Source organism: Anabrus simplex, chromosome 3 (genome assembly GCF_040414725.1).
Source record: "Anabrus simplex isolate iqAnaSimp1 chromosome 3, ASM4041472v1, whole genome shotgun sequence".
Taxonomy (NCBI): Eukaryota; Metazoa; Arthropoda; class Insecta; order Orthoptera; family Tettigoniidae; genus Anabrus; species Anabrus simplex.
Genome location: NC_090267.1, coordinates 135,952,186 through 135,974,292, shown reverse-complemented (window position 1 = coordinate 135,974,292; position 22,107 = coordinate 135,952,186). Strand labels below are relative to the sequence as shown.

Genomic DNA, 22,107 nt, shown 5'->3' with positions numbered 1-22,107 from the left:
CTACTATGCTGGCGTGGCAGGGGGCGAGGCAATGCTCCCATGTGACACATCTCGGGTGGCGGATAGAGGGGTCCTAACCGGCTTGCTGGCGGACTTGAGGGAAATAAAATACCTCTCGCGGACCAAATGCAACCGCCTGTGAGTGGGGGACACAGAGGAAGAATACACTCACGGTATCCCCTGCCTGTTGTAAGGGGCGACCAAGGGATGATTTTATTAGAACCATGAAACTACTTGTTTAGTACCACCACACAGGGAACACCATGGGTCGCTTTTACTTGCGTTTTGTACCACTATGTTAAGTACCAAATAGGTTTGTGATTAGTAGCAAGAGTACATTGGTGGCTTCTACAGGTTGATTCGTTCCCCTATATGCGCAACACCATGGGATTAGACACCATGGTTCTGCCTTGCCTATGCTTAGTACCCACTCTGTGTGGAACGCCATAGGTTTGCGTTACCTGTAAACAGTTCTGCAGTGTGCGAACCACCATAAGTCTTATATGTGAGTAGTACCATAGTGTGTGGAATACAGAGAGTACGCTACTTCTGATTAGTACCGCAACATGACAAATAGCATGGTTCTATTTTCCTAGCGTTGGGTACCATTTTGAGGGGCCGATGACCTGGATTTTGGACCCGTTTAGGCTACAAGCATTGCAATCCCTTGGTCAGTAATACTATTATTTAACGCTTGTTTCTGGGAATGTGGGGCATTGCAGGTCGGGTCCACTGATTGTTTTAACTTTATATCCATCCATTCGTTCTTTGTCCTTACATTTTCGAATCTGGTCAGTGGAGGATTCTGGATTTTTATATTGTCATAACATTTCGTCTCATTTCATACCATTAGGGACTGATGACCTAGATGTTAGGCCCCTTTAAACCGCAAGCATCATCATTATCATAATGTTTTAATGTGTTTTTTTGCATAAGACAAATCCAGTGTAAATATTTGTTCCATAGTAACCACCTGCATTTAGTTATAAAAGTACTCAAATGCCTGCCTTCCTGGTTTAGTATTGTCCTATTCAGAAGATATGATTTTTATTTTCTAGACCCAGAATCGAGGTAGAATGCCACGTCCTAAAGCTGATGCCAAGCCCAGGGGGCGAATGACTGCTTATGCTTTCTTTGTACAGACATGCCGTGAGGAGCATAAAAAGAAACATCCCGATGAAAATGTCATATTTGCAGAGTTTTCAAAGAAGTGTGCTGAAAGATGGAAGGTAAGTCTATAGAGATTAAAATTTTGGTTTTAAAAGTGGATATTATTACTCCCTTGATTTGGATGTTAATTTTTGTTTACTGGAGAGTTGAAGGTCCTGTTCTTTTGGCCCATTATTCACTGCCTTCTCAAGTTTAGTAGAGAATGTGTACTTTAGGAAATGCTGTATTTTCCTCCTGCATTGTTTTGTAATGATGTGTATGACGGTTACTTTTACCCTGCTATACCCTTTTTGTGTAATGTCTGAACATATCTCGACACCTGGCAGTAGAGTTGTTGAGCCACAATCACTTTTGTTCCTTACCACTGCAAACTATTAAGTGCGTGCCTGGGCCTTCTAGTGAGAATGTTGTTGCTGAGCTGCTCATTACCTGTTCACTTCTGCAGAAAGGAACCTGTTGATTAATGCTTTGTAAAGGAATGAGGCTTTTTCCAATGCTGACATGCAAACTTAAAAATAAACTACTTTTGTGATCACTACTTGGAATCTTGCAAGGTTGGTCCCTAAAAAGCAAATATAGTTTGCCTAAGTTTGGCTTGTCATGGTTGTCAACTTGACTAGTTACATTTTAAAATCATAAAACGTTTTCAAAACAAACCAACCTGAATGTAACCAGTAGTTACATATTGAGGTACAGTAAAACCTTAAGATGTTTCTGCAGGGGACAACAAAAAAGTGTTAAGCGAGAAAACTAGCTACTGAATATTCGAATAAAAACTATCCACATGGGATATGGAAACACTGCATACGATGTTTTTATGACATATGGGCATTTTAAGTTGTGTATCCGCAGGTACAGTGTAAACTATATCTACCCTTTCTAAAAATGAGAGAAAAGTATTAACACTAGAACTGTGGTGGGGGCACTTTATGACCCACCTCTTTGCGGTTATTAATGGATGGGGATTTGGTAACTAAGGAATATACCGGTACATGCGCTAGATGATCAATTTGAAATTTGCAATGTTAAGTATGCAAATAAGGAACATTTAGAAAATTGTGAAAGTTAACTGGCGAATGTCGGTGATGTGCAGTATGCTGCAAATAGTTACTTTGCAGTGTCGTATCCTAGCATAGGGCAGGCTGGGGACTTGAGTGTATAATCAGATTGGCAAAGATTGAATTTCACTTATATTCACACCCTTGATTATACATATATACACAATCATTTACACTTGGCACTATATACTCTTGACACTACTATTAACTCCTGAATCCTCCCTCTTTAATTTCAGATTTTTCTGTAAGTCTTTCAAGGTTTTATATTATACAGGAATATATATATTCACTGGTTGAATACTTAACTGCGGGATGGAGCCGATATCCGTACATCTGAGGTCTTCTCCATTTCTTCTTTCTTCTGCGCTGGGGTCTCTGGAACCTATTACTTAGACGGCAAGGCAAAACTTCCCCAAATAAGAATATTAGCTGGTTTACATTGATTAAATTCCAACTCCTAATTGACTACTGGTGCGGAAAGCCCTGTGATCATTCACTAACGAATCACACTTCATCTGAGAGCCTAATATTACCCGAAATTGCTAACACTTTTAGCTAACACACTTGCTGCTCTACTCAGTCTACCAGCACCATTAACAGTTCTCCCTGGCCGTCCCAACTATCTGTTTGCGGAGTGACGGGGCCTTCGGCCAACACTTTCAAAAAGCCCAGTCAAAAGGCCTTGTTTACGAGATCTTAGTTTATATATTTTCTTCTAATGCTTCGAGAACGATCCACTGACCAACACATCACCACCATTAGTCTCTTGTACACGTCAGTCTCACTGTTCTTTGATTGGTTCCTTAGCATGGTACCTCCCTATCACGTTGCAATTACATTCAACATTCTCGAACATTTTAGCTTTCCGTATGTCCCTTACGCATGACAATAACCCGTCAAAGCCTAAACACAATGTACATCTATGCATTTCCTTTCAGATTATGTTGGGTACATTATGAAAACAATGCAAAATGAAAAATCTACAGGAAACGTGTTCCACAAACAAAATAGGTGTCACCTGTAGGTGTGACAATAGTTAGTTTGTAGTTCGCTGGTAGTCTACTTTCAAATGCGAGGACAACTGCCGAGTTAGCTGGAAAATTTATACTGTCCAATAACGGACAATTATATTGGTATTATCAGTAAACCTGTCGGTGAAGGAGTAGTGGTCTGCTGTTCTCCTCTTAATCCACATTCCATTTTCTCTCGAAGGACCATAAATTTTCCTGAGAATTTTCCGCTCCTGCTTTTCAATTTCTGTAATTTTAGTGTCCACCTAAGCATATGGTTTGAGGCATATAAAGCTTCAGGCAATACACCTGTCTTGTAGTGTCGTAATTTTGCATTACGTAATGCGACTCTTTTGTAGTAGTAATTCCACGTTGGTCTGTACACCTTATGTAGCTTGGTGTTTCTTTCTACATTGGCACTACTATCTAATCCTGATGGTAGTATAATTTCTCCAAGGTATTTGAAGGAGGGCACCTGTGAAATTGTGCTGTTTTCAATCTCTAGCAGAGTTCTTTTGCTATTTTGACGTAGATTTTCCATGTACTCGGTTTTCTCGTAGGATATCTGGAGGCCTGCGTTTGATGCTATATTGTGTAGTCTCTGTATGGCATACCTTGTTTCATTCTTGGTCTTAGTAATGATTGCGAGATCATCAGCAAATGCTAAACATTTCCCAAATTTCCGATGTTCACACCCTTGATATCCTTTTCCCACTCTCTAATAACTTTGTCTAGAACCAAGTTAAACAGAATAGGGGAGATGCCGTCACCTTGACAAATGCCTGTACATATTTCAAAAGGCTCAGATTTCTCAAAGGAATTTCACTTTAGAGGTCGTACTTGTGAGGGTCTGCTGGATAAGTGCTCTGGTCTTCTTGTCCACTCAGAGTTCTTCTAGAGTATCAAATACTGTCTCTGTCCAGAGTCATACGCCTTCTTAAAATCCACAAAGGTGATGATCGTGCTGGCACTTCGGCGAATCCTTAATATCGTCTTCAAGATCCATATTTGTTCTGCACATGATCGACCTTTCCTTTATTATTATTATTATTATTATTATTATTATTATTATTATTATTATTATTATTTATTTACGAATTGTGAATTATACAGACTCTCCTGTAATTTCCGTTCAATATTTACATGTGTTCATATACCTGTTACTCCTCACATCACAGGCTTTATACCCTTCAGGTCGCAGATTTGAATCTCATTCGATTCTGTTCACTCGCTGATTTATACGCGAGATCAGGAATGGCACTGCACACGTTGAGCACACATACTCCTTGGCTATACACTTACTGAAAATGGTCTTTTTTCAGGAATGACACTTCACAAACGGTTTTTCCTTTGCAATTAGACTTCCCCTGCCAGCGCGTGCGCTTTTCCTGTCCCTCAGGAATACAGTGGAACCTCGATTATCTGTTCCCGGAAACTACGTTTTCCCGGAATTTACTCACTCCTGGCGCTACAGTCCATGCAGGACCCTGGCCTCTCCTACAGCTGTCGCTCAACCATCTGTCTGCTGCACACCTTCTCCAGTTCCGGATTTCCAGTGCCTGCACATCCTCTCTGACGTCATCCCACCATCTCTTCCTAGGTCTTCTTTGCCTCCTGCCTTCTTGGTGTTGCTCGAGGGCCTTCTTTGGAACCCTCTCCTCCATTCTCGCCACGTGCCCCAAGTAACTGAGGCGTTTCTTCGCTTCTGCAACCAGCATAGAGCTGGTACCTCTTGATTGGATGCGCCATTCGCCTTCTTCACATACAGCCCCATACATCTTCCACAGCACCTTTCTTTCCTATACTCGGAGCCTGTTCTTATCACTTTCCGTAAGCATCCAGGCTTCACATCCATAAAGAACTACTGGCCGTATTACGGTGCGGTACACAGTGAGCTTAAGTCTTCTAGATAGACTGGAGGACTTATATAGTTTATGAAATGCATAGAAGCATCTACTGCCTGCTGCAATGCGTGCTTGGATCTCTGCACTGACTACGTTGTTTTCAGTTACCATGACACCTAGGTACTTGAATTCTGCAACTCTGTCATACTTTCCTTCTTCCCATTCCAGGTCTCTCACCCCTTGGAACCTTTCCTTCCCCCTCACACTCACCATATACTTTGTCTTTTCTTAATTCTCATTCCCAGGTGTCTCGAACTTTCACACATGCACCGTAGTGCATCCGTCAACTCTCTTGCGTTCCTACGAAGAAGGACGTCTGCAAATGCCATATACTGAAGCAACCTGTTGTAGATGGTACCCCGAGGGTTCAGTGGTATTTTCATGACATACTCGAGGCAAAGATTGAAGAGGGTCGTCGACAAAGCATCTCCCTGCCAAAGCCCTCCTCTCTCACTGGGAACTCCCTGGTCAGCCTCCCCTGGATTTTCACTTTAGCTCTAGTATTCCTCAATGTCATTTCCACAAGACTGATCTTTCTTGGTACCTGCATTTCTTCCAACACCACTCGTAGCTTGGGTCTATGGTCACCGTCATAGAATTGATGTACACTGACGTTATATTTGTGGCACTTCTCCAGAATTAGTCGTAATGACACGATGTGATCGACTGTTGACCTGTTCCGCCGAAATCCACACTGGTATTCACCCAGTTCTTTCTCTGCATATGATTCTAATCTCCTTGGTAGCACTTTTGAGAAGATCTGGTATGCCACATTGAGAAGGGAGTTCCCACGGTAATTGCTACATAGTCTTGTCATTCTTCTTATGGATAGGGCAAATGACCGCTAGGTTCCAATCCTGTTATGTTTTCGCTTTCCCACACTGCACAAATGAGATTGTGCAGCTTCGTACAAACTTTCTCCCCATCATACTTGAAAAGCTCAGCTGGAATTGCATCTTCTCCTGGCTCTGTTATTATATATGAGGGATATTGCCTCCTCCACCTCTTCTAAGGCTACTTCAGGCACTATTTCCTCCTCGCCATCTTCAACCAACAGACCATCTCCCACCTGCTCTTGCGATTCCTGAATTTTTTCCTCTATAGCAGTGGTTCCCAACCTTTTCCAGCTGCTGCCCCCCTTTTCAGGTACGGGTGGTCATCGCGCCCCCCCTCCCCGTCATTTCTATAACCTCTCCGATAAACTGACCTGGAGGATATAGACCTAACCTAATGACACTACGTAATGAATTATTCCGTTATTCAATTATTTACGAAAATATCAAGTACGTGCTTTATATCTATGACATACTAACTTCATTTTAGCACAATACATAGAACACACTTTTACAATAAATCCTTAAATTAGTGAACAAATGTCAGTGAGAGGGTTGACACTGGTTTCTCTTGGTAAGATTCGGTATGTTTGGTTTGATATTTGACAGAGCACAGAGGAGATCACTTGAAACATCTAGCCGACAGCGTTGCTTTGTTTTTATGACACTCAGCGTCTAAAATCCTGACTCGCATAAATATGTCGTTGAAAATGGGACAATGGCACGCAATGCTTCTTTGGCCATTTCAGGATACACTGCAAGACAGTTTACCCAAACGTCGGCCAGTCCTAATATTTAGTAATCATCTTTTAGCTTTGAATCACACTTCAAATCTATGGCTCTTCTTGAAGTTGTGCTAGCAATACTTCAATATCAATGGTAAACGGATTTCTTGTTAACATCCAGGACATTCATCCGACGAGGTATCAGGAAAGTAGAAATTGAATTATTGTGCCAGGGAATCCAAATGTGACTAAATTTGCACCTTAAGTTTATTACGATCACGTTCATTTTCCGGCAAAATTTCATTGGAGGTGGTGAAAGGATGAGAAGTTGTTCAACTGAAGCCAGAGTTTCCATAACTGTACTTTTTCCAGGAAAGCTGATGGCATAAGTAAGCATAATATTGGAGTTTTAAGTTCGAACTGTTCAAAGCTTCAGAAAATCGCAAAGATATGCCAATGAGACGATAAAATTGGCATAGTAAACACTTCGTACAGATCGTTCTTACCTCCACCAAGAAGAAAAATTTCAACTTCAGACTTTAATTCATACAGCCGAGCCAACATGTTCCCTTTTGATAGCCAGCAAAAAGGAGTTTTGTGATCGGCTTGAAGGTCAACACAAAGGGCTTCAAACAATCTTGTCTGTAAAGAACTTTTCTTCACAGAGTTCACAATTCTTATAGCGACTTTTAGTGTTATTAAAATCTTGGGGCAAGGTTTTGGCCACTAAAGCCTGCCTGTGAATTATACGGTGGATTCCCATGATTAGGTTTTTATCTTTCGCCAATTTGAGAAACCCAGAACGTGACCCAATCATAGCAGGTGCACCATCCGTACATACACCCACTGGATTTTCCCAGGAAAGTCCACGTTCTTGGAAAAAGCTATCGATGGCAGAAAACACATCACAAGCTTTGGAAGTTGTTTTCAAACATTGGTAGAAGAACATTTCTTCTTAAAATGGCATTATCGACAGTATACAATCCGTTGACATAACGGGCCACATCGGTTGTTTTATCACACTGAATTGATAACACTGGAGACGCTTTCACCTCCAAAATTTGCATTTTAATGTCTTCTGACAGTTCTTGAAGTCTGCGCTTCACTGTGTTATCAAAAAGAGAAATTTTAGACAATTTCTGCAGACTCCCTTCATCCAAATCTATATTTACGGCTAATAACATACATGGCTTTCTTAAGGTTTCGCCAAATGTATATGCTTTTTTGTCTTTGGCAATCAGAAGAGCTAGTTCATATGATGCTTCCACTGCTTTCTCATTTTCTTGGTTAAAAGTACCCAATTAATCTAATTTCATACGTTTTAGTGAGTTGAGCTTAGTTGCAAAAAATTATGTGAGTTTGTTTTTTAAGCCTGAATGCTTCGTGTTTAAATGTCTCTCCAAACGCACAGGCCTCATCGCATCGTTACGCAGTAGCATATTACGCATTGAGGCTGTTGTGTTCCGTTCTGTTCGACTGTAAAGCTATATTTAATGTAGTCATTGTACAGTCTCTCCTTGGACATCGTTTTCAATTTTTTTAAGTCACTATATTAAATAACACAATTCACACAGTCGCACTGTTACAGCGAAGCATACACAACTCACAATAAACTTGACAGACACGTCCGCTGCGAAAGTATGAGGCACAGAATCAACAGTCGAAGGGCTTGGTCACTGATGGTTGGTCGGCGATGTTGTCATGGCCATTACTGCGCCATCTCTGATGGGACAGTTGTACTATGTAGCTCTCGCCAATTTGACTGCAAGGGAAGAATAAGAATATGTAGGGGTGGGAACAGAGCATTCAAGGACGAGCTACCCACAAAACGAGTCTATATGCCGCAGAGTGAGAGGGAAGAAGGAACTTCCACTTCATTTGTTGCTTCTGAAACTCTTATATTCTTTGTCTTTCAGAGTTAATGTCGACTACTGACTGTAGTAACTTATTGCCAGTTAAGATCTTTGGTGAGAAAATGTCACCGTTTCATTAATTGCTGTGGTTAAACATTTAGTTGTAGCCCAAAATACCAGTAGGCCTACATAGAATTTCACGCTAGCCGTGAAAGCCTAACATCTTATATTGAATACATTTATTATAATTTAGCCTACTATTGGTACCTTATCTCCTGTACTCGCCACTAGATCAATTTGATATAATGCAGACATTTATACAAGTACCTCCTTCATGTAATATATTTTGCTTATGAGAAAACCCTTGTACAGTATGTAACAATAATACTGGAAAATGAAAGCAACTACATCGTTGATGACTAGAAACATGTCGCGTCTGGTCATAGTTTACTTTCACGCAAGTAGGTCCACAAAGTGTGCAATTAAACGTGCGTTGATTGGTCTTGTTCCCGCACCTACTCTCAGGCTTCATTTTTGCTCCTCACAACACAGCAAATTCCTTATTTCACCTCCAACCTCGCGGCTCCGCAGAGGTTTGTGTCCACAGTAGGCAATTACCAGTGCTTTTGAACGATTGACTTGGCGCGACAATCACATGGTGATTCGAAAAATGTTTATTACACAAAATTGTAATTTTTGAGTTTAAAAAAATTAATTCGGAAATCACATCGCCCCCTCTGATAAAGCCCCACGCCACCCAGGTTGGGAACCCCTGCTCTATAGGCTTCAGAAGGTCTTCAAAATATTCTGCCCATTTTTCCATTATCCCATTCTCATCTCCAGTCAAGTGGCCTACTTTATCCTTGCAACATATTGTCCTTGGCTGGAATCCCTTCTTAATTTCCCTAGCTCCCTTGAACATAGCTCTGACCTCCATTCTGTTCATTTCCTCGACCTGTTGTAGCTTCTTTTTCCCCACTCCCTCTTCTTTCTCAGTACCTTCTTCGCCTCTCGTCTAGCTTGTTGGAATCTCTCGGTGCTTGCTCTTGTTCTTCTCTGCACTGTTTTTTCTCTTGCTTCATTACACCTTAAGATTGCTGCCTGACACTCGTCCCACCGTTTGTGCAGCTCAGTATCTTGTAATACTTTCCACTGCTGAGTCACTGTAGCTCCTTCTAGTTCTTGCTCTTGACCTGAGCTTTTCAGTAACCACTTCCCTATAGCTTTCTTTCTTCATTTAATCTCTTTGCAGTGCCTGTACATCAAACTTCAAAGACTTCTTTCCCTGCGTCTTCGTGATATTGGCTATTGTCTGTAGGCCTACTTCATTATCACAAGATAGTGGTCAGTCTGCATCTGCCCCCCTCTTTGTCCCGACGTTCATAACATCCGACCCGTGTCTTTGGTTGATAAGAACGTGATCGATCTGATTCTGTCTCTCCATCGGGGGATTTACATGTTACCTTGTGAATATTCTTCCGTGGGAAATACGTACTGGAGATCGTCATCTTGTGCTATTGTGAAGTCTACGAGCCAAAGTCTGTTATCGTTACTTTCCATGTGGACGCTATGCAGTCCAGTCGTTGGTCTAAATGCTTCTTGTCTTCCTACTTTAGCATTCATGTCTCAGAACAATCATGTCTTGGAGCTGCTTCTCTTTAGTCTTCTGTAGGAGCATGAGCACAGAATACTGTTCTGTTAAACAGGGAGAACTTTTAAGCGTGGGGCACACAGTCTCTCATTCATGGGTTTGAATCCCAGAACTGCTTGCTTCACATCATTTGCTACCATGAATCCTGTTCCCAGCTTGTTTTTATCACCCCCACTGAAGATGGTGTAATTTCTCGAGTCCATAATATCCGCATCTTTCCACATGATTTCTTGCAGTGCAGCAACTGACACCTTATTCTTTAAAACTTCCTTCAGATTCCTAAAGGCTCCCACTCTGTACAAGCTTAGCACATTCCAGGTTCTAAAAATAACATCTAGTTTTCCTTTTCCTCTCTTAGTCATCAATTTATCCATCTGGCTATCTCTGTAGGTAAGTCTCGTAACAAGATTTTTTCCGCATGGCTGGGGTGTTAGCCCTTGTGCACAACCTCCAACCTGGAGGACCAGGGAACCTTATTTCTGGGTTACCGTACCATAGCCGAGAACATCCCATGTTAAGGCGCCGGATACTCGCCCTCGCCCATCTCCTTAGGGAGTAGGATTTGCTGGTTACATCGGTAGGCGTACCCTCCAACTCGAGCATTTCTCAGTATTTACCATAGACACCCACTCGGCATTGGTGCCCACACTGAGACTCGATAACCAGCCAGTCATTGATCCTCGTCCTTTCTCCAGGCTTGGGACTAGCGCTGGGATTTCAGTGATATCTCCCAGTGGCGTTTTCCCGGAATTTGCGTTCAAATTACGTGGTCCCGCGAGCATCGTAATTAAATTACGTTGTAAAGATCCCGCATTATCCATTCCTCGAAACGATTTCCCGGATTAACCGTCCAGAAATTTCAGTCTTATCGACACTAAATCCTCGATCAATCGTTTTTAATAAATTGTATCTTGTGAAAGGACAGCTGTGGCATACTCATGGTTCTTGGTGCTACCGCCCCATCTCTGATAATTAGAGGAAGTAGGTACTGTACTGGATAAGCAATCGGCAGTGAAGTTGCATAAGGGATCTTAGCATCGTATTCGGGTGGTACAGTGTCGTTTAGTGAATCTTGGAAATCATATAGCTGACAGTGGCCACAACAATAGGGAACATGCATGATCTGGGGTTTTAATTAAAAATATGCTAATCTGATTCAAAATTTCATGCAGAATAAAAAAATGTGATCAGAATGTATAAATAACTCCAAACATGATAAAAATCTACGAAAATGTCACGTCATGCAAGTACGCGATCTCATTGGTCTGACGTCATCGTACAGGTTGACTGAATTAGACGAAATAACACATAGTGTGCTGTGAGAAGCAGGATACGCTTCGCGTTTTTCTACTTTGTTAGTGTCTGGTATGGTTAAATTCGAGGTCTATACATTGGATAATAATCTGAGTGGTATATTTTAGGCTTGAAATGAATCCTGCGCAGACAGTGAGGCAGAAAACTTATAAATGGTCTAGAGTTCCGATGTGCAATAGCACATCGCATACCATACCAAACAAATTGTTTATAAATGTTCCAAAGACACTAAAACTAGGCAGAAATGGATATTGGCGAGCCGGAGAAATGCTGGTGATATATCGGAAAAGTCTACAGTTTATTTTTTTGAAGATTTTAACGTAAGATGAATTTGTTTGAATTTTCAAATCACTTTTCCATGTCAGCTGTTCTAGTGGCAAAACATTTAAATTTTAATGTATTATGCTTTATTTAAATGCTTCAGTTACATCTTGGAATATGAAAGTAATAAACAGTGCATAAAATAATGCTGATTATTAAAGTATTCTCCAAACCTAACCTATGTTTTGGGTGATCCATATCAAGATAATAAATCAAAGGGGTTATGAACCATTTTGACAGCTCTAATTCTACCAATATCTCTTGGCATGGGACAGTTATGTATGTCTTTATTGAAGAGCTTAATTGGTAAAGAAATTTAGGCTATATCTAAATACTCTATAATGTAACAAAGAATGGGCGTGTACATCATGAAAGGAAACAACGTGAATTTACCGTATAACTCTACACAAAACCAATGCTTGTCTGTTGGGGGTCTTATAAGTTAACAATGCTCAATTATAATAATTATCATAATATTAATGAAATAAATAACATAATTGCACACAGGTGAAAATAGTGATGTAGGTGTTTAAAATATTATCCTACTTAGCCAAAGTTTTAGGTTATACAAGCCAAGTCAATAAACCGAAGGGTAAAAATACCGCGCGAGTTGGCCGTGCGGTTAGGAGCTCGCATCCGGGAGATAGTGGGTTTTGAACCCCACTGCCGGCAGCCCTGAAGATGGTTTTGCGTGGTTTCCCATTTTCACACCAGGCAAATGCTGAGGCTGTACCTAAGGCCACAGCTGCTTTGTTCCCATTCCTAGGCCTTTCCTGTCCCATCGTCGCCATAAGACCTATATGTGACCGTGTGACGTAAAGCAAACAGAAAAAAAAAAGTCACAGCACCCAAAGACATTCCTGTATTGAGCGACTAAAATGTCACCAGGACACTTTTCTTTCTTGATATGCTCAGCTTGTTAAAAGCCAAATGTAATTAATGTTATTGTCTTCATGCCTCGCTAACTACTTCTACGATTTTTGGGAGACGCCGATGTGCAGGAATTTAGTCCTGCAGGAGTTCTTTTACGTGCCAGTAAATCTACCGACACGAGGCTGACGTATTTGAGCACCTTCAACTACCACCGGACTGAACCAGGATCGAACCTGCCAAGTTGGGGTCAGAAGGCCAGCACCTCAACCGTCTGAACCACTCAGCCCGACTTGTGAAAACTAGATGAAGTCATATTTATCTTTATCATGTTTAATTTTTTCCCTCCACAAAGATATTTAATTCTCTTTCATGGGCCCCGGAAGTGGGTAGGCCAGTTGTCCCAACCATAAATATTTTTTTTGGGGGGGGGGATGATAGATTATAGCCCTATAGTACTATGATCTTTCTTCCTTTCTTAATCAGTTTATCCTTCAGGGTTGGTTTTCTCTCGGACTCAGCGAGGGATTTCACCTCTACCACTTCAAGGACAGTGTCCTGGAACGTGAGACTTTGAGTATGGTGATGAAACTGATGAGGGCCATTACCTCGCCCAGGCGGCCTCACCTGTTATGCTCAACAGGGGCCTTGTTGGAGGATGGGAGGATTGGAAGGGATAGACAAGGAAGAGGGAAGGAAACGGCCGTGGCCTTAGGTGCCTGGGGGAGAAGTAGGAAAATGCGAAAAACCACTTCGAGGATGGCTGAGGTGGGATTCGAAACCGTTCTATTCTGTTGACCTCCCGAGGCTGAGTAGACCCCGTTCCAGCCCTCGTACTATTCGTTTTCAACTTTCGTGGCAGAGCCGGGAATCGAAACCGGGTCTCCGGGAGTGACACACATTAACCACTACACCACAGAAGCGGACTAGTACTATAATGCTACCTATATGTTAGTGCTGAAATCCGATTTCTTACTTTACTAATGCTGAAAGCCCGAAAATGTAATGTTATTCTTTAATAGGGGAATCAGTCTAGAAGGAAATGTTGAAAGTGATGTGATATCTATCCAGGTTCGTTGTTATCCTAATACTATGGGTTACAGTACATTGCACGTATATAAAAGACGCCACTTACAAACTTGCTTGTTATCCGCGAATTTCTGCGGCCACAAGTCACATTTTTCAAGAATGATGACATCTACACATAGTAGATTGTCTGACTGTGCTGTTTTGAACGTTTCTTCTGTCATTTCAAAGTTATTCGCGATCATGAATAATAAACAATCGGCTTTTAGCAACGGCTGATGCACAATGGCTGGTAGAGCTCCATGCGGTACTGGATCGTGACGTCACAGCGCGCTGCTTACGTCAGAGGCCGTTTCACTCGCCTTGCAGAAAGGCACTATTAAATATTTTTTAAATGGTAGAAAACAAGGCAACATACCACAATGTAATAAGTTTACGTACTATTTCATTGGTGTACTTTTCAAAAAAAAATTTTGAAAATGATGCATGTTCCCAATTGTAAGGAGACACGGCGTATTTCGACAGCTCTGCTTGAAGACGGAACGAGTTTCGTCAAATGTTCGCGCTTATAAATCTTCCCACATATCAAGGGTTACATGTTTATATTTTTATTTTTTTGATCGTACTACCGAACAGATTTTTGGCGCATTCCTCAGGGCACTGTAGAGTAACAGGGCTTCCAGGCAGGAATCGAAAGTGCTCCTTAACACAAATTTAGTATTTTTGTATTATCGTACACGATTGTTAAGGAGACCAGAACAGATTTTGCACCTTGCATTAAAAAAGAAAGCCATGGGAGGTCTTGGGATTGCCTATTACTGTTTTGGTCGTAATGCAAGACTGGAAATTTTACGTTTTCGTGTTAAAATACCAAAAACCGTAGTAGTTTTATTCACGCACGTTACATTTAAATTGGTTTGTATCGCTTCAAACGCTTACTGGCATGTGCAACGAGCACGTTTTCCAGGTTAACTCAGGGTCAAGAATAACCGTAATTTCTGAAGTTTTGGTAATTTTTTCTCTTTCCAATTTGATTGGATTAGTGACTAGCAGATATGAATATAATGCATTCAAGAACTTTTGAGAATCAATGCTTGCATTCGAAACAATGTTTTCAAGTTCAACATAACCTTTAAAAGTTGATGTAGGCCTAATTTACGTGGTACAAGATTTCCAGAAACTGACTCTGAACAGTAGCCTATACCGGAGACCAAATTACAATGAATGGTTAAGAAAAGGGATTTTGCCATCATGCTGGGCACTTTTATATCTATTGTGCTTTGTTTTATTAGATGAGAAAATTAAAAATTACTTGTGCTCAATTATCGTTTGGCTTGGCGTTATTAGATTTTTCTAAGAGTTTGGTTTATCAAAGTTGCTGAACTGAAAGAAGTTTTCATGGGAAACTGACGAAGATTCCCCTGTAAAATTGAACATAAAGTAGCGAGACTTTGAACTCGCGTATTATAGTTACGTTAACAGTGTTTAGTATTCCTTTATCCAAATCTGAAAGGAATGATGAATTGTTTATCCGACAACAAGCCCTCTTGAATGGTTTCAACAATAACATGATTGATAAAATAATTAATACATTTTCGGAAATGCAACAATCTAAATTAGCAATCGAACCTAGTAAAACTGAGGAATATATCAAGTTCACATATAATAATCCAAACATACATGTAATAAGTAATTTAAGAGAAAAAATTTCAAAATTGCATTTTCCACCAATAACATGAAAAACAGTATTTTCAGCCATGATACAATAAATCTCTTGGAAAAAGCTAAATTTTTTGATTTTGGGTATATATAAACTTGCATGCTTTGAGTGCAAGAATTCATACATAGGACAATCCGGCCGCAATTTTAAAGTAAGATATTTAGAACACGTGAATGCTGAAAAACATAGAAGATTCTCAGCTATGGGATCACACATGACTGCCACAGGTCATAAATAAACCAATATAGAACAAGACCTGACCATCATAAAAAAAAAATGAAAAAAGTGCAGCTTAATGAACACATGAAGATCTATACATTCATTTAGACCAACTTGTATAGAAAAATAACCTTAATGAGGCTGTAGAATATAAGAATCCATTATGTCTTCAAATTCTAGTGTATCTGAAAATGCTTGAGAAAGATCATGAAAAAAGAATTGGAATTTCTCCATCTACAGATAGCCCTAAAACTTATTCCTCAGTTGAAGCTATAGGTGACAGCAAGGAGGTTCTTGACTCACTTATATCCCCTGCTCCTCCACCTCCTCCAACAAAGCGTGAGTGGTGTCCTTACTGCCCAATTGTTCAGATGTGAGTAAGCGGTTTCGTTCCTCTCCCTTCCTCCGCAGCCAATGCGATATTGCCAGCTTGGGCACAGTATATATGCTTGGAGAATCCTGGTGACACATGGACTTAAATTATAAGAAGCAAAATGGAAGAACAGATGTTAACCCATTGAGCCCTCATATTTGTTGGATTGAAACAGCATTGGCGCTGGGCTTATTTTGGAGGCAATATAGTGCGTGTCACTTCATATCATGAGAAATTTCTTACAAGACCATTAAAGATTTAAATATACATGAAAACAAAAGGCATTCATACCACAAACTGCGGAACAAGGAATACAGTAAAACATTTTATTATAATCACAAGACCGTTCTCAGTCCGCCTGCTGAGCTGTAACAGTCTTCTCTTTGCACTTCCTCTTCAATTTCCACATCTATTTGTTCTTCATGAGTGCTGCTCACACTAGTACTAATATTACTACTAATTTCACTGAAAAATTCACACCCTTCATTTAAAAAGTTTACAAATACAGCTTCAATATAATTTTCTCCCATTTAAAATCCAAATAAGCCCCAGTTAATTTGTTTCAGATTTTCAATAAGTATGTTAATATAATCATCACCCTGACTTTTTACCCACGTCGGAAACGGTTCGTCGTAAATTGTCAGGCTGGTTCAGATACCAGCATGGGGTCATGATCTGCAAAACCCCCATTAAAGTCTAAAGTTTATACAAATATCTCAAATTTTCAGTAATATTATCAAAGCTTGCATTATGTGTAGGTTGCTTGTTTGTGGAAGTTAAATTTAGAGTTCTTAGTAAATTCAGAAAATTTCTAGAAATCTGCCCATGTGAATACGCCATCAAACAGCAACTTTTGCCTTAAAATTTAAATTTTTTTTCCATTACTAATTCAGAATTCTTAAATACATAAGCATTGACATTTGGAGATCTACACGAACTAACAGTTAACACATTCTGATCAACCAGCTTCACACAACTAAATTCTCCATCTAATTCTACATGATATTGACTTAAATCGATCTTCACAAATTTAAAACGCTCTCTAATATCCCAGCTCTCTAATTTTTTCTTTTTACTCTTGCAAAATATACATGGGGCACAAAATATTTTACTTTTTTTCTTTCAGAAAACCAATGCTCCGATACACATCACATCAGCTTTTTCAATTTGGCAAGTGTTCTAATACTAACAACTTATTTCAAATGCATTGGACATTCACTTGCAATAAATTAGTATGGGGATCTTCAACTTGGTGCGTAGGTGGGATGAGTGCCTCAATGCTCTCGGTAATTTTGCCTGATCGGCATCCCAAATCAGGACTGTATGGCCGTCTAATCATTCACGAATCTTGCTATTGTTACAATAATTTCCTTAAAGTACTTTAAGTGTTACATGGTTTTCCAGTTTCATGGAGACAACTTACAAACTATGAAGTTTGCTATGCTTAAACAGCAAGCATAACTTGTTTAATCTACCAAAGTAATACACACAAAAGATCTCTCCATCACTTTGAATTGAGTCATGGTCTAGTTGTACAGTGACAATTAGATCTTGTACCTTAAGACTTGCAGAGTATTTTCCTGGAAATGAATGTGGAACTAGATTTTTAACTTATACAGGGTCCGCCAACAACAGTCTACCTTTCTATTTCCTTATTGCTTTGGATCATTATCTCTTACCTTTTTTTTATCTCCTTTCTTTTATTTCTCAATTTACTGGCTTGTTCCCGTAGGCGCTCTGTTCTGCTTAGCAAGCATCCTTGGCAATTTCCCTTGTCTTCTGAATCTCTTCTCGTGCAACTGTACCAGTGGGATTGGTTTCAGGGTTAATATCCACCCCCACCCTAGTGACTAACAGCAATGCCGTTAGTGAAGCTGCCATGACAATTGAAAAAAGCTTGACTTGCTGTCAGGCACTGTATCCCATTATACGTGGGGGCTGGGAGCTGCTGCTCTCATTCCAAGGACCTATTGCTACCCTGTACTTTTCAGTAAAAATCCCCGTGTCAGCCCTCGCACAATGAACAACCTTCCTCTTCGCTTGTACGATTACAATTGCAGTCCTCTAATATAATAGATTAACAATTTTAGGCTTTCCCTAAACTCCAATTTAACCCAAGGTGAATTAAGTTATTCAGAACCTAGATTGTTGTGCCTTATTGGTTTAGCGCCAATAACTAGAGTATTACACCACCTTCGCGCTCTGCTGGATTAGAGAGGAGAGAGGATGTACTACTGGGACACTTCATTCAGATAACTTCTAACTTGAATATTAGATTGTACAACCAGAACTTCAACGAAATAATTATACCTTTTCCTACACAACTTTCATCTATTGAAAAAGTGTGCTTGGATAGAATCTGATGTTCTTTCAAGAAAAAAAAAAAAAAAACCAGTCCTTTGTTTAATAGTGTTTAGTTTTACAGGTATGTTATAGGTGGTGTACCGGGCGAGTTGGCCGTGCGCGTAGAGGCGCGCGGCTGTGAGCTTGCATCCGGGAGATAGTAGGTTCGAATCCCACTATCGGCAGCCCTGAAAATGGTTTTCCGTGGTTTCCCATTTTCACACCAGGCAAATGCTGGGGCTGTACCTTAACTAAGGCCACGGCCGCTTCCTTCCAACTCCTAGGCCTTTCCTATCCCATCGTCGCCATAAGACCTATCTGTGTCGGTGCGACGTAAAGCCCATAGCAAACAAACAATAGGTGTTGTACTGTTCGGCAGACTGAAAAATAAGTTACAATTTCACTTCTTCCCTTGAACTATAATTTCTCTCAACTTGATGATGCTTGTTTTAAGGAGCCTAACATCGAAGGTCATCGGCTCCATCTCTTCCAGGTTGAATAAGAAAGTATAGATGAAGTGTAGCGTCTTATCCTCGATTTTGCGTAATGATTTTCATTAAATTCAGTCAGCCTTTTTCTCGTGGTACATGTATATACACACATAATTATAGACTGTTATGCCTTTCGGCCTTCAGTCTGCAAGCCCCTGTGAAATGGCTACACGTTTGCACGATCAATCAATTTTTCAATTTCAATCAATACTGATCTGCATTTAGGGCAGTCGCCCAGGCGGCAGATTCCCTATCTGTTGTTTTCCTAGCCTTTCTCTAAATGATTTCAAAGAAATTGGAAATTTATTGAACATCTCCCTTGGTAAGTTATTCCAATCCTGAACCCCCCTTCCTATAAATGACTATTTGCCCCAGTTTGTCCTCTTGAATTCCAACTTTATCTTCATATTGTGATCTTTCCTGCTTTTATAAATGCCACTCAAACTTATTCGTCTACTAATGTCATTCAACGCCATCTCTCAGCTGACAGCTCAGAACATACCATTAATTACATGTAACATACCACTTAGTCGAGCAGCTCTCCTTTCTCTCAATTCTTCCCAGCCCGAACTTTGCAACATTTTTGTAACGCTACTCTTTTGTCGGAAATCACCCAGAACAAATAGAGCTGCTTTTCTTTGGAATTTTTCCCGTTCTTGAATCAGGTAATTCTGGTTAGGGTCCCATACACTGGAACCATACTCTAGTTAGGGTCTTACCAGAGACTTATATGCCCTCTCTTTTACATCCTTACTACAACCCCTAAACACCCTCATAACCATGTGCAGAGATCTGTACCCTTTATTTACAATCCCATTTTATGTGATTACCCCAATGGAGATCTTTCCTGATATTAACACCTAGATACCTAGAATGATCCCCAAAAGGAACTTTCACCTCATCAACGCAGTAATTAAAACTGAGTGGTCTTTTCCTATTTGTGAAACTCAGAACCTGACTTTTAACCCCGTTTATCAACATACCATTGCCTGCTGTCCATCTCAAAACATTTTTGAGCTCACGTTGCAGTTGCTCACAATCTTGTAACTTATTTATTACTCTATAGAGAATAACATCATCTGCAAAAAGCCTTACCTCTGATTCCACTCCTCTCCTTTACTCGTATCATTTATATATATAAGAAAACATACAGGTCCAATAATACAGGGTCAGATAAAGCTTCACCTACTCTAATTTTCCAAGATCTATTTTCTAGAAATATAGTAACCCATTCAGTCACTTTTATCTAGTCCATTTGCACTCATTTTTGCCAGTAGTCTCCCACGATCCACCCAATCAAATGCTTTAGACAGGTCAATCGCAATACAGTCCATTTGACCTGAATCCAAGATATCTGCTATATCTTGCTGGAATCCTAGCAACTAGTGCTGTGGCCTCATTTAGTCCTTTACCTTTATCTTTAAATTGTTAAGAACTAAGTTAAACCATGGTCATCTTGGTCACCCTCTACTTCCTTCCTTATCCTCCATAAGAGTCCATTATTCTCCTTGGTAAGCTATCTTCCTCCATTTGCCTCATATGACCTCACCATTACAGTACATCTTTATTACCCCACCATAGTTACAAATCATCGGTATAAGGAAATAAAGAAAATAGTACGTGACTGGACTAACTACTTAACTACAACTAAATCTCACTAATTTAATCTGTATCTTCTATGTCTAAATTTACAATCTATTATACTCTGTAGCATCCCACACATGCGCTGATATCCAGCACCACATGTAAGATGCTACCTTAACTACAATCTGCTCTAACATCCTAGCTGGGTATTCTACTGCCAAAAAAAATTAAAAGAACTTGGCTGGTCGTGGTATCTCCCCTGGTGAGAAAAACTGCCCGTCCAACCCGAGACACCGCTCTCAGCCCCGCCTATTGTGGACATGACCCCACCACCGAAGCTTGTTTATGCATGCAGCTTAGAGTTCATTCCTAACACGCATGATTAGAAAATTGAAAATTGAATTTCCATCTTAGGCTGCTCGTCCACTGGAAGTGACTGCACGATTACGAGATGAGGCAACTACAGGCGACTTTGATTAATGTGACTACACGTGACTGGGGTCGTCCAGTGCAGGCGACTTCGCGCGCCTGTCAATTGGCATTTGTATTCCGTACAGGTCTGCGTGTGTTTCCGTAGTAGACTTTTTGAAGTTATTAAATGTACTAAATATTCTGTGAGATGAGGATTTATTTTACATACTGAAGAATCCCTACCTGACAAGGCGTCGGAAAAATCGCAAAAGACTTCGGTGCTGGGTAATAGTGATGGGTAGTGATGTAAGGAACGCACTGGCCCAGTGCTTTGACACCGGAGCCATCTACGGCACGGTGCCTCGATTTAAAATGAACCCGTGCCATTGGCACTGCCATAAAATTAAATCTGAAACTTTTACAAGAATAAAAAAGGTTTGTGACGTGTGAATTATTGACCTTATTTATACCGTTAGAACACACATCAATCAAGTCTGCATTTCCACGAGTACATCGATCAGTGTTGCGGATTGGCTGGCACTGTTGCCGAAGGAAGCACTATTGTGTGCAGCCACAGGACTGCCTCGTGCCAACGGCACATACAGGCCAGTGCTTCTCAGATCCGTGGCAGTGTGCCAGGACAGATCGCTTCTACATAGGGATGGGTCCAGTTAGTTCATTACTCATAGCCTTGAGTCGTTCAAATGATCGACGTAGTTCATGACGTGCTATAGGCCTAGAAACAGCCCTCGCGTCACTTCGTTCAACTGAACGAGTTAGTTTATTATGAGCGCGAACAGAACACAGCTACACCATGCTTCCGCCCATCTGCCTAAGTAAAGATATGGTGCCTAAGTGACAGAGACATATAACCTTTCTAATTTTGTATAACTCCTTCTCCCCCGTTTGAGAAGTGTGAGTGATGTGCCATCACATGACGATTAACACGTCACACCATAGGCCATTTTTGTGCAAGCTTATTTGTCGTTCAAATGAACGAGGTACATTATGAGCATCTTAGCAACAGCATAGCGGCGCGAGTTAGTACATATATTTTACGATAGCTGGTGCTTGCTTAGGTCTTAATATGAATGACAAATCATACAGCCTTCAACTGCACCGCACCTCTTAAGCTATTTAAAGCTCGGCGGTTCGAGGGGCGCATGAATCAGCTGTTTGAAAGAGAAGCGTTTTACCTGTTTTATCCACAGGAAAACATTTCTCTAAGATG

General features: G+C 40.5%; 1 protein-coding gene across 1 annotated transcript in view; it reads left to right on the top strand.

The window, feature by feature from the left end:
• LOC136866076 (high mobility group-T protein) overlaps window positions 1–22,107 on the top strand; it is a 101,559-nt gene that overhangs the window by 6,815 nt on the left and 72,637 nt on the right. The window contains exon 2 of the mRNA XM_067142732.2: window positions 1,059–1,229. Coding sequence (XP_066998833.1) covers window positions 1,059–1,229 — 171 coding nt within the window. The remainder of the gene's footprint in view (window positions 1–1,058; window positions 1,230–22,107) is intronic.